The 13,643-nt window shown below is 41.3% G+C and overlaps 1 protein-coding gene across 2 annotated transcripts; it reads left to right on the forward strand.

Moving 5' to 3' along the window:
- The first annotated feature begins 614 nt into the window (after positions 1 to 614).
- On the forward strand, positions 615 to 11,827 carry dzip1 (DAZ interacting zinc finger protein 1). 2 transcript variants are annotated; one of them, XM_054623951.1, is made up of 18 exons: positions 615 to 734; positions 939 to 1,094; positions 1,269 to 1,835; positions 3,557 to 3,641; positions 3,850 to 3,965; positions 4,292 to 4,450; positions 4,572 to 4,709; positions 4,789 to 4,851; positions 5,442 to 5,570; positions 6,064 to 6,112; positions 6,195 to 6,245; positions 7,742 to 7,917; positions 8,018 to 8,222; positions 8,465 to 8,639; positions 9,701 to 10,059; positions 10,373 to 10,494; positions 10,587 to 10,746; positions 11,320 to 11,827. In XM_054623951.1, the coding sequence occupies exons 3-18, from the start codon at positions 1,368 to 1,370 to the stop codon at positions 11,409 to 11,411; spliced, it is 2,547 nt and encodes an 848-aa protein (XP_054479926.1). In that variant the 5' UTR covers positions 615 to 734; positions 939 to 1,094; positions 1,269 to 1,367; the 3' UTR covers positions 11,412 to 11,827. The 2 variants fall into 2 exon arrangements, with proteins under 2 accessions (XP_054479926.1, XP_054479925.1); XM_054623950.1 differs by having other exon boundaries at positions 939 to 1,056.
- Positions 11,828 to 13,643: the final 1,816 nt, after the last annotated feature.

Raw genomic sequence — 13,643 nt, forward strand, 5'->3', positions numbered from 1 at the left:
ATATATATACAAAAGACATACATATATATATATATAAAAAGAAGATATATATATATATATATATATATATATAAAAAGAAGACATATATTTATATATATATATATATATATATATGTATATATGTGTGTATATATATGTGTGTATATATATATATGTGTATATATGTATATATATATATATATATGTATATATATGTATATATATATATATGTATATTTGTGTGTATATAAATATATGTCTTCTAAATATATATATATTTATATATATATATCTAAATATATATATATATATATATATATGTATATATATATGTATATATATATATGTATATATGTGTATATATATGTGTATGTATATATGTATATATGTATATATATATATATATATATGTATGTATATATATGTATATATATGTATATATATATATATATATATATATATATATATATATATATATATATATATATATATATATAGTTATATAGTTATATATATGTATATATATATAGTTGATGTTAATAATGTCCTGTTATCATCGACATTTTACTTTGAAGGTCACTCCCGGAAGTGCCTCTCTTATTGCAGTGATCTTGACGGCGGTCTTCCGTTCGCGTGCAGGGATTGAGGAATGTGGGGACCAGCGCCTACGTCACACTCAGACCGCCCCGAGGGTCCCGACCAGAGAGGAAAACTTTTCTTCCCCCCCCGTGAATTAAGAACAAAAACCCCTCCGGTGAGTCCTGCAGTAGCAAACACCAGCTTCTCCACTGCATTGAGGGGGAAGTTTGCGAACTTAAAAGTGTCTTTAAGACGCCTGGGGGAGACATATTTAGCGTTGCTTGGACACGTTCAAACATGTGTGCCATTGTTTCAGCGGACAGGCCGCGTCGTTGATTGCGGCCCGTGTCGCTGATAACCCCTCTCTCCCCCCCCGCAGGGACGCTCTATACTCTTGTCTCCATGGTAACGTGTAGGACGCCCGAGCTGCCTTGCAAGGGGGCGGTGCCAGAGCGACTGACGACGGGACTTGCACAGGAGAAATTGGTCTGAAGATGGTAAGGAGAGGCCTGGATTCATCTGGACTGCGTTTTAGGTGGGGAATCTGGGCTCTGCTGCAGATGCTGACTGGCTGTGTTGTTTTTTTTTTTGTTTGCATTTGCATAATGTATCTGTTTTAAATGACCCCTCATTTAAGATAAGATAATCCTTTATTAGTCCCACAGCAGGGGGAATTTACAATTTGTGTTTGTGTTTGTGTTTGTTCCAGCCATTTCACGACGGAGCGTACTACCCGTACACAGGTGACACCCAAGGGACCCACTCCTCAGCAGGGATCCCCTCCCTCCTGAACTCCCCGCTCAGCATCATGACTCCTCCATCCAGCGGCGCCTCCGTCGTCCTCCCCTTCAAGTTCCGTCCGCGCCGGGAGAGCGTGGACTGGCGGCGAATCAACGCCGTGGACATAGACCTGGTGGTGAGCCAGCTGGACCTGGACGCCCTGCAGGAGCACATCAGCAGCGTGACGTTCTGCAGCCTGGACGGCGAGCGGTGCCAGCGCTGCCAGAGCCCCGTGGACCCGGCTCTGGTCAAGCTCCTGCGGCTGGCCCAGCTGACGTTGGAGTGGCTCCTGCACTGCCAGGAGTTCCTCACCCTGAACCTGCGTGCGGTGGAGGAGAAGCTGGCGGCGGCCGGCAGGGAGCGTGAGCAGCTGCTGGATCAGCAGAAGAAGCAGGAGGAGAAGGTGAAGACGCTGACCGACGAGCTCAAGCAGAGGAAGAAAGTCATCCGCACCCAGCAGTCCATGCTCACGCCACGAATCATCAGTGGCCATAAGGTACCGCTGACATGCTAAACGCTCACTTTCCAGGGGGGGGGGATCGGTTACCATTTGTATTTCACATATGTTTGGCAAGCAGTCGGCTAGCTCCATCACCCCCACCCACTACGCCCCTTCTCCTCACTCTGTCATTGTTCCCAAGGTCTATTCACAGCTCCGGCTTTGTGCTTTTTCTATCAGGGTTTTGGGGGGGGGAGATATTATTGAAGCCTTCTAAAATGGTTGTGTGCTGTAAAGGCTGCCATGGCTGCCTTGTTTTGGTGTGGTTATAATGAGCTTTGTCTACTGGCTGGAAGAAAAGGATTTAGAGCTGTAGAACAGATGGTGTTATTTGGTGGCAATTAGTTTTTTTTTTAATCCACTTACAAAAGCGTGACAAAAGCAGTGATTCAAGACGACCGGCTGACTCCCACCTTCCCCCATCCTCACACACACACACACACACACACACACACACACATGTCCTTGTAGAGCATTTTGCTTTGTCGAAGACGTTTGTGTACATGAGACGCTGTTGGTTTATCTGTCAGATCCATTTGTTGGTAAATGTTATCTGGTTCAGGTGGCGTAGTTATATATAGCACAAATAAAAAAAAATCCCCCTCCGCTCTCTTTAAGTGTTCGGCTGACCAGGCCAAGCGGTCGCCAAGGCAACAGATATAGTGTGTCTTGACAGCGTGTGGTTGCTAGGTGTGCGCTAGCAGCTCAGCTAACAGAGGTGGCTCAATAATTGATAGAGAGGCTATGTGCTCGTGCCCTGGGAGGACCTTTGGCTTTTGCTGCTTGTCTACCAACTTCACACACACAGGGCTCTCTGTGAAGACTAATTTCATTTTCCCATCATCCTCCACGGTTATTCCTAACCCTGATTTAATCGCAGCACTTGCAGACCCACTCATTGTAGAGGCACACTTCCCTCTCGCCTGTGGATCTTGGCTGCCATATGGTGTGACAAAGATATCAGTAGCAGCAGCAGGTTGATCATGAATGAAGTCACAGGCACAATGAGCAGCAGAGTTTAATGTAGCGTGTGTTGGCGTGGAGCACAGGAAGCATCTATTCTAGTTAAGTGTTAGTGAGCTGGAGTGTGGTGACGCCTGCCACAGGGAACAAATCAGCATCACTCACGCTATCTGTAAGTGAGGAAACGCATGCCTAAAGTCAGCGGGTGATCCTGTTTGGAGCCTAGTCATCATCTTTATGTTGACCTCAGCTCTGTCCCAAACCTCATTCACTACTCTCAGTGGTTATAAGAGATTTTGGACTCTTATGAATTATCCTCATCTTGGGAAATATGAATGTTTGTGTCTTTTTCTGATCTTTTAAATTCCAAACGACTCGAATTGTTTATCACTATATTGTTATTAGTATGGTGGCCGTGAGAGCTCAATATACTGCAACCAGAGACACATGCAGATAGACAAATTAATAAACTGAAGAAAGTGCTTGAAACAAGTGGCAAATACACACAACACAGTTTCTGTACTGGTTTGGTTTTCTTATGTGTTGTCACATGATACAATGTGTTTTGTGATACATGATATTTTCTCATACCTGTATTTGAATGTATTTTCTTCAGTTGCAGTGTGTTGAGCTCTGGTATGAATCATCACTGAATTCAGACCTGCATCTCATGTAAACTGTCCTTTCAGTGTTCCTTCTTCAATCTTTGTCAAAAGTTGATGTATTGACGTCTGTTTTGTGTTTGTTTCTTTTAGTGTCCACATTGTGATAAATCCTTCCTCAATTCCTCATTCCTCCAGAATCACATGCAGCGCCGCCACCCTGACGAGTATGAGATCGGTAAGTGGCGCCGTCACAAAGGTTCGCTGAGCCGTTTAATAGAGAGCCAGAGAGAGAGTGGTAATAAATGAACTAAAGGTCAGGTACATCACTCACACTTTTAAATAATTTAAGGGGTGGATAAGAGGTATTTGCAGGTGAGATATAAAACATTCCTTACATTGTATCGTTACATAAACATCTTGTTTTTCCTGTTACGTCCCCCTAGAGTATCGCTCGGACAGCGAGAAGAAATCTCAGATAGACTGCCTCAAATCAGAGATCAGCAGTCTGAAGGAGCAGGTTGTTCAGCAGCAAATGGACTTGCAAGCCAAAACAGCTCAGGTATGAAAACCAGATCATAGTGACGGTTCTGAAACGATTAGTCAATTAAGTGATCAGTTGATTGGCTGCGAATTTATCTGGTACTTCATTTTTTTTAGTTTTTGTCTTTCTTTTGTTACTGCTTTTTTATTGGTCATATATGATGGTTAACTGAATATATATGGGTTTTGTTGGTCCAACAACTGATTTTGAGCCATCTTTTAAAAAAACGTTAAAAGTAAATTTAAAGGGAGAGTTCACCCCAAAATACATATTTCTCCTCTTACCTGTAGTGCTGTTTTTCACTCTAGATTGTTCTCTTTTCATTTTTTTTGCTGTGATTCCAGGAAAAAGAGCAGCAGTCCCAGCACAAAGACCTGCTGAGAGAACTGGACCGTTTCAAAGCTGAGGAGATGGCGCGCATGGACAGAAAGATAGAGGACAGCAGGGATGGCATGCGCAGGGAGATGGAATTTCTCTACACCCGAAATATTCAGGCTCTCAATGTACGAAAATGATACATGGATGGATAATCCCTTCAGTCGCTTCTTTATGGCGTTCGTTTGGTCTTCAGGATATATTTCATTCATACCGGTGTTTCTTTTTTCCCATGTATTTCATTCACAGGAAGCTAATCAGAATCAGACAGCGAAGCATGAAAAACCAGCCAGCCCTGTTCACTCACAGCCAGAGAGAGATCTGGACAACTACAGAGAGATGCAGATACAAGCCATACAGAAGCTGGAGCACCAACTGAAGAAACAGGTAAGTGCAATGGGGAGGTGTAGTTTTAGCATCTTCAAGTGAATTAATTTGTTTTGAGTACAAAATGATTCTCTTCTAGGATAAAAAGTGGGGATCCAGGCTGCAGGAGATAAAGGCCCAACACGAGTCTGAGAAAAACCAGGTTTGTTTTGTCATTTGTCGTAATTATATTGCCGGGAACCCTCTGAACCCCAAAACCCGGCAATTGTTTAAAGAAAAGCCTGTTTTCTTTAAACAATTGCCAAAACTGCCCCGTTAATCTAGGCCAGAACCTGTAAAAAAACGACGTTATATTCAGATTTTCATCATTCCGACGGTCCTTGAACACATCATGTGTGTCAAACGCTGCAGTAGTCGATTTAAAAATGTAAATGGTTCAAGAATATATAGCACGTGGAGCCTCAATTCTTTTTACGTTTGTTTATTTTTGTAAAATAAACGAACATTCTCATTTATAATATCACACATTATAAATGTGTGATATTGCACAAATACATTTTTTAGTTCTCTCTACTTCTAGCCATGATTGTGCTGTTTCTATAAAGGTGCAGGACTTAAATATTGCAGTAAAGAAAACAAAGCCACAGCGATAAAAATGTGACAAAGAAAAAAAAAATCCCGAAACTGCTTTGGGTTCAGAGGTTAAGCATCTTTAAGTGAACATATTTAACAAGCTTTAGTTGGAGATTTGTTATAAGTTGTAAAATGTATCTTCTCCCCGTCACCTTCCAGCTGCTGAACGAGCTGAGCAGAATGCAGTCGTCCGTGTCCGAGCACCAGGAGAGCAGCCAGCGGCTGCAGCAGGAGATGGGCAGGAGGCTGCAGGAGAGGGAGCACACCATCAAGGCCCAGAGGGAGCAGGTTAACACCGACTCACACTCACACAGCCAGCATGATTATGTCGGGAGAGGAAGGGAGGCGGAGGGTCAGCTCTCATTCAGGATATCCTGTATTTGCTACACCGGATCCGATTGTGTTGTATTGAGACACGATGATACTGTACTTTTGACAGGAAGCCATTGCTTTTCCTGGAACGGCTCCACACTTTCCCATGGTGATTAACAAGTGCAGTTTAATACTGCAGGTCCCAGAATTCTGGGGGATGCAGACACTCCTTAAGCAGCTAGTGTATCCGTTTACAAACTCTCACTGTTTTTTTAAGAAGGCCTTTTCCCATTACGCCATGAACTGCAATCTGCTTCCATGTTGCAACACAGCATGAGGAGTTTTCCACATAAAGGCAGGGAACAGTAAAAGTAGTCGGTTCCATTCCTCCCTGACATCTTTCAAAATGATTCCCTGAAAAAAATTTTTATTTAAATATAATTAAAATGCTAATTTCTTCAACTTCCAGATAAGGAATATCTCATTGAATCCACCCACCAAAATAGTGGAAATACCAGGTATGGCTTCCTTTTAACGTTTTTCACTGAAGTAAACTGCATGTGCGGTCTTGATGTATTCACCTTGTTCTCTTTTTTCCAGTCATTGTCAGTGCTCCAGCTCCAGAGCCTAAACCAAAGAGAGTCGTGCTCGGTGAGTCAGCAGAAACCAGCCGTCATGAGAAAATAAGAATATAAAAAACATTGTCACTCGCAGAGCATGTGCTTTTATGCATGATAGATTTACATGCTTTCACCACATTAGTAATCCCCCCTCGCATCTTTTTTATAACACCTATGTAATCTCAGTCATTGTCTTTTAATGACCTTTGACCTCATGTGCTGTCCTATTAGAGGAGCCAGTCTCTGCTCCTAAGCTGGATCCTATACAGGAGCTGTCAGAAGAGGAGAAAGGTAAAACAGGCAATTAAAGAGCCGAGTCGACTGCATGCTGTCTGCATGGATGCATCAGTCTGTTTAGGGCAGCCTTTTTCCTTAAAGGGATAGTTTGGATGCTTTGAAGTGTAGTTGTATGAGCTACTTCTCCATAGTCGGTGTATTAATGCAGTAAATGGAGTTTGGAGAAACAGACATGAGTCATAGCTCGGGAGCACACAGCAATGTACTGCTGCATTTGGACACCTAAAAAAAAAAAAATCTGTTTATGCTACATTTAGAATATTTTCACTGCTTTATTTTGCTGTCGGACAGTGCTTTCGGATGGAGAACTGAAGCCATTATCTATGCCCTCTTCAAGCTACCAGACTCGATTGAAAGAGAGTGTAATTTTATCTGACAGACCATGAAAGCTGCCAATCTACCGCTTTCCCAGATCGGTTTGTTTGTTTGTGTTATTGTGTGACTTAGGTGTTTTTAAAAGGTTAGTTTGGATTTACTGCTCCTCAGGGGTGGGTTAAATGCAGAAGCGAAATTTCATGTATATATGTATCTATGTATGTTCAATGATCAATAAAGGGGATATTCATTCAAAGTCACACATTAACTCAAACAAACTAACATATCTAAGGCAGCTGTAGACCATCAACTCCTGTGCTCTTTTAGGTTAAATTATTGTTTTTGTCAAAGGAGTCTGGTAGCTTGAAGAGAGCATAGATGGCAGTTTCAGTTTTGTGTCAGAAAGGGCTGTTCGACAGCAAAATAAAGCAGTGAAAATATTCTAAATATAGCGTACATTTGCACAAATACTGCAGCATCAGCAGTACACTACTTTGCTCTCCTGATGGTTTCTCCAAACTCCATCTAGTGTAGGTTCTACACAGACTATGTTGAAGCAGGTCATACTACCCCACTTCAAATGATCCAAACTAGTCCTTTAAGTGTGGACCGAGATGATCTCAGTCCACTCTTTTCAGAAAGTAGGCTCATTTTCTGTGCCAGTTTGTTGACGCCTGCCTCGTCAGCACTGCCGATCATTACATCCATCCGTCATCTCGTTGCCTTGTTCGTGGCAAATAAACTCGTAGACATTCTCCTCTTCTGCCCGCCCCGCTGCAGTCACATCCATCTTCCAGACTTTGTCATGGAGCTTGCTGTGAAAGTTGGCAAATGCATGTTTATTTTTGCCTCATTTTGCCTGCTCATTGCTCATTTCATCCATAAATGGTTGATAAAGTGAGATTTTTTTTACAGACTCAAGCAGCTTCTCTGAGAGGAGGCCCGTGGAGAAGAGGCCCGAGCCTGCACCTGAGAAGAAACAGAGGGCGACCACCAACGCCCTGAAAAGGAACCCCAACATCAAGAAGGAGATGCGGCCGGATCTGGAGCAGGCGGTCATTGAGAAGCTGGAGAACCTGGGAGTCAAGGCGGTAAGTTCAAATCTTAAACAGTATTGCAGAACCTGCAATCAGAAATAGAATACCCTAAATGTTTTTTCGCTCAACCTGTTTTGTATCGACCTCTTTTCAGGATCAGAGTGGTCTTAGGGACAAAGAGCTCAACTCCATCCTGGCCAAAGTGCACTCAAAGCGGGAGAGCATTGCGAAGGGGATGCCCGACTACTGGCGCCATCGGGAGGAGATCTCCAGCAGCGTGGAGCAGAAGCTGGGCGGTCAGAGGAGAGGCAGCGACCCAGCTCCCGAGTCACAGACCAGATCCAGACAAACGGTTCAAGGCGAGTCATCAAAAAGCCTCTTAGTAAATGAGATCACCCCCCTAAGTTCTTCCGATAATAAACACACCATACTACTTTGTGCTGTAGAGAGAGTCTGCTAGCTTGTTGTCACCCACTTTTTAAATAAGCGGCTTGTAATTGGTTGTGACTGTGTGTTACTATCGGTCTATCTGTGAAAGCTTGTTTGTCGCCACACAAGCTGGCTTTTTTTGTTTACATGATCTGTTTTTGTCTCCGTGCAGTGCTGCAGATCCGCCCCAGATCCAGCAGCCTGCCCTCCAGAGCGACCCAGGTGGTGTCCGGACCTGCAGTCAAACAGCCCAAGACCCCCCAGCCGACACCGAGGACCAGGACCACCGCCCAGCCCAAGACATCTACACCCAACACCAAGGCCGCTCCGAGGATCTTCACATCCAAGTAAAGAAAAAGCTGTCATGCATAACAAAATTACAACAAAATTGAGAGAGTATACAGTATATATATACTAAAGATGTAAATGAAACCAACCCACAACTTAATCACAAAAAAACTATTTTGGCCGTGTTGCCACAAAGTAGATAAGAGAAGCAGCTGCGTCTGAGGTTGCACCGTACAAGTTAGAAACTAGTTAAGGTGGAACTGTTGGATATTTGCAGCAGGAGAACATTTCCTGTGACTGATTGCACCCCATTACATTCATGTTGACTGGGTTATCATACCTTGTCATTATGCTTATTTACGGTGTTGGAAAAAACTGACACGTGTATGAGTTTAAGGTTCAGACAGGATCAGACTTTATGCAGTATATGTAAAATATGCACATTATTTTAAAACCTCCCAGCTGATGTCATGTTTCATTGAGTAGTTGATTTAAAATGCTATAGTGCTCGCAACATGTAAACTAACATGCTTCAGTTATTTAACATTAGGCCGGCTATTTTCAGTTTAATATTTCTGTTTATTTTCATAATTCTGTTCTCATGCCTTTTAAGGGCCAAAGTGATGATGTTATTAATGTAATACAGTGATAAAGTGATGAGTTTAGTGTGAAACTAACTACCTGTAAAGTGGATGTTAAAGGGTAGTATGGAAGTTTAGAAGTTTGGTTGTGTGAGCTACTTCTCCAAAGTGTGTGTATTACGACAGTAGATAGAGTTTGGAGACACAGACAGAAGTACCAGCACAGGAGCAAAATAATGTACTGCTAAAGAATGTCAATATTAGTTTAAGTGTACGCTATATTTAGAATATTTATTACCCCTTTACTTTGCTGTCAGGCAGCCCTTAACAATGGGGAACTGACGCCGTTATTACCATCTATGCTCTTGTGATGTGATATTTTATAGTCATAATAAATGTGTACATAAAACAAATTGTGTGGCCAGGTGCTGGTTGCCAATAAAGTCTTAACAAAATGTTTAAAAGTTCATATTTTATATAGCTTTAAGAAAAAGAAATTGTTGGATGATTAGTAAAACACTGTCTTTGTGATTCTCGAGGACCCCTCCTTTCAGTTCAGATGAGGAATCTGAAGAAGAGGACACAGATGTCGAGGATGAGCGTCATCAAAAACACCAGAGGGGCAAATCCCCACAGCCCAGACTGAACCAGGTCCAAATCAGAGCCAGCAAAGCCAGTCCAGTCCAGGCCAAGCGGGCTCAAGCCAGGCAGTCATTCATCTCAAACCCCCAGCAGGCCAGGAGCTCAGTGGGCGGTTCGACAAGGACCGCAGTCGCAAAGATGGAGAGCGACGAGGACGAGTGGTCTGAGGTCAGCGAGCTGCAGGAGATCGACCCGAAGCGTCTCCAGAGTTTCAAAGACCAGAACGGAAACGTGGACAAGAGGAACTTTGGCAAAGGCAAGTTGTTCATCCTCTAAACTCTTTGAATCATGATGATATCTAGATATATGAGATCATATTGACCCACAGGATTTAATCATTTCACTGTTTGTTTGCCACTCTTAATCTGAGTCCAGGTTTTAGTTTAGTTTTTCAGTTGTTAAGCCTGTTTTTCCAGGATTCAGGAGGTAAACAAAACTTTCCAAATGATGCTAGGCTAAACAGAGTTAGCCAGAGTTTTTAAGGGAAAACACAATGTTCTTTTCTTCTTGAAGAATACTTTGTCGATATAAACACATTCATGTATTTTTTTTAATCTAAATTCTTTTAGAGAACAAGATCAACGACCTGGCTAGAAAAATGGAGAAGCAGTTTGCAGATAGAGCGGTAAAGAAACCAGCAGGGGGCGTCAGCATCTTACCAGAGAGGAGAGACGAGGTTCAGGAGCTCACGGTGAGTTGTGGTTCCATGATGGGACCTCTGTGCGTTAGCTTCGGCGTACAATGTTGATAGCTCATCTGATATGTTTGTGCGTTTGCTGACAGTGCACAGATCTCGAGGAGAGCAGTGAGTGGGCGGTGTCATCCTTAGAAGACAGACGGGAAACGGCTAAACCGACTAAGGGCCCTGGACCAGCCAGGAAGAGCCTGGACTCACCCAGCACCAGCGTGTGGGGAACCTCCACCGGAAAAGGTGCAAAATCAGGTCAGTCCCAGAAGTAACTTAACACCCAATACCATTGCAACACCAAAAAGGTACAGGCCAACTGTATAATATTTCACACATACAATGCACGCCTGTACATTCACACACATACAGAGGAAAAAAAAAAGAAGTTGAGTAATTGTCAAAGAAGAACCTCCTCTTTTATGAGCATCAGTCCTGTCTCTCCTTCACCCAAGCTTTTTGTACTCCCATTTGGCAGCGGAATCGGAATTGGCCTCCTTTGTTTAATGCTCAGAAATGTTAATTGTGCCTTTTTATCATTTAACTATTTGTAACAGTCACGTCTGAAAAGCTCTGATGGGTCTCCAAGTTAAAAAAAAATCTAAGTGCGGATCATCCTGTAAGCACAGAACCCTCTTTACCGTTACCGCTTTTTCCTCACGTTTTTGCCTCTGTATTGTATTCTTTAAAAAAACATGATGCATTCCAATACCGGTTTGGACGTTGAGTACCATGGCATAATAAGGTGCGATGATGATGATTATGATGATTCTTTCAACTCCTCTTGTCTGTTAAGTGGTGCAATCAAAGCAGCTCTCTTTCGCCCGGCAGGTCTGACCGAAGCTGGAACAGGAAGCACCCTGAAGAGCAGCCTGTGCTCCCTCAGCGACATCAGTGACTCCGAGGACTTTAGCAATAAATAACAATTAAGGTGACGTAGCAATCACAGACACAAAGACCTCAGTCAGCCCATGTGACACCTACAGTCCATGCCAAATAGTTATTTTTTATTCTGTTATTAATACAGAGATAGCAATACTGAGACATTTCTGTAGAAAAAAGACCATCTAATAAATATGACAGTTAAATAACAAAACAAGTCTCACCTTATGCCTGTTGCCAATTCTATGTTTGCCTTAGACCTTTAAAGGAACTTTTACATTTTTAGTTTTTTTAATTTGGTATATTCATTGAAATATAGCCCACACTCCAAACGAGATGCTGTATGTAGTTTGTGTCAAATTTTGTACATCAAATTCTATATTGCCTTCACTTGTGAAATGAGCAATGACATGTGATTTTTGTATAGAAAATATTTATACAAGCAATAAAATCTATTTCTATGGGCAATGCATACTTTGAAAAATTGTTTCATGAAACTTTCCGGTACACGTTTCATCAAGGTTCTTTCTTTTTTCCACCAAGCACACTAACCATACAGTGATTTATTGCAAACATTATCATTTTGGTTTAATGAAATTATTGAAATTTCCTGCCATACAAAATTCAGGATCAATAGGAACACATTTTAACATCTTCGTCCATTGATTTCAATAATGAAATGATATCTGAAACTATAAACACCCATATGTGAGCATTTCAAGTTACATTGCTGTTCTTAAAACTAGCTACAAAACAAATCCTGAATAAACAAGTTGCACATTTTCTAACAATGACATTTTCTAACAATGACACTGTTTTACTCTAAAGATAGAATCACAGCTATAGTTACTAGTCACTTTTCAGATTTACATACAAAACATATAATAAATTTATAAAAGATGATAAAACTGAAACAGAACAGGAAATAGTTAAAATAACCTCGACCTACAAAAACATTAGAGTACACCTTGCATATTGATACATAAATGATAATGATCCAAAAATATGACAGTAAAATGCTGAGAGGCCTTTCTGCATAATGAGTAATTTAACTTTTGATACATTAAGTACATTTTGATTTTAATACATTCATTTAAAGTGCTAATCTCGTAGATTTTCATTTAGATAAAAGTAGTGCGGTTTGACTACTTTCACAGCAGAATGCAGACATACAAGCTTCAAACTTAAACTTTATTTCAATCAAGTACATAGAGGTTTGTACATGAAATTTGACCTCTGCATTTAACCCATGATTAGCATTTTTAGAAGCAGTGGGCTGAGCCGTTATGCTCTATTCTGACTGGCTGACCGAGACCACAAGACACATTTGTAATATGAGCAGCTGGGTTTTTATGGGGAGTAACAGCTGGGACTGCTTCCTGTTCTGACACCAGTTGGCCTCCTTGAATATCATTGACTCTTTTGCAGAGGTCAAAACTCCTAGAACGTGTTGCATAATTCCTCTTCAGTACACCATGCTTTACTCACCAAACATTTTCAACTGGCTTGCCTTTCTTCATCAGGATGGAGTCTTAGGTTGACCAGTGATCAGTGATGTGACTCATAGATCAAAATAGATATGAACTTTACAAAACGGCATTACCAGTCGCTTGAGTGCCATCTTCTGGGGACTCAAAGGAAGCTCAGGTGCAAAGGATATATGAAGAACTCTGTATATGAATCCACAAAGAAAATAAAACCTAATATGGATGCGGAATACATTTTGTTCATCACTAGATATTATTTTTGAAAGTCATATAAACAATATTTTTATCAAAAAGACATAACATTTTTAAAAGGAGGAATTTTTCAAAACTTTACAATAATGTGTGGTATACAAAGTATGTGTTTAATCAATAATGTAAATAAGGAAACTGGCACAACCCTGAGGAATGCCAGACAGCCAGAAAGGTCAAGCGAGGTGAATAAAGCATGGAGAAGTCTTCATTTTGAACAGCTTTGTAAACAAATACTAAGTCGTATCACATGCTATGATGCCAATGAGCTGGAAGAGAGTGAATTATGATTAATGTTTCTCCTTTTATACTGAAGCGCTCATCTGTTTCAATAGAACAAAGCAGATCAAAAACAATTAAAGGGTCAACAGACAGTGGATGCTGCCTGATGAAAGGCAAATAAACAGCTATGAATTCAAATATTATAAAAAAAAAAAAACACTTATTGCAGGATCTGGATTACCAAGCTTTGATTTCCAGAATTTATATTTCCAGTCATGCATTACATGAACATAGGACTAGTTTGGGTATTGGGAA

This window comes from Anoplopoma fimbria, chromosome 22 (genome assembly GCF_027596085.1).
Source record: "Anoplopoma fimbria isolate UVic2021 breed Golden Eagle Sablefish chromosome 22, Afim_UVic_2022, whole genome shotgun sequence".
Classification (NCBI taxonomy): Eukaryota; Metazoa; Chordata; class Actinopteri; order Perciformes; family Anoplopomatidae; genus Anoplopoma; species Anoplopoma fimbria.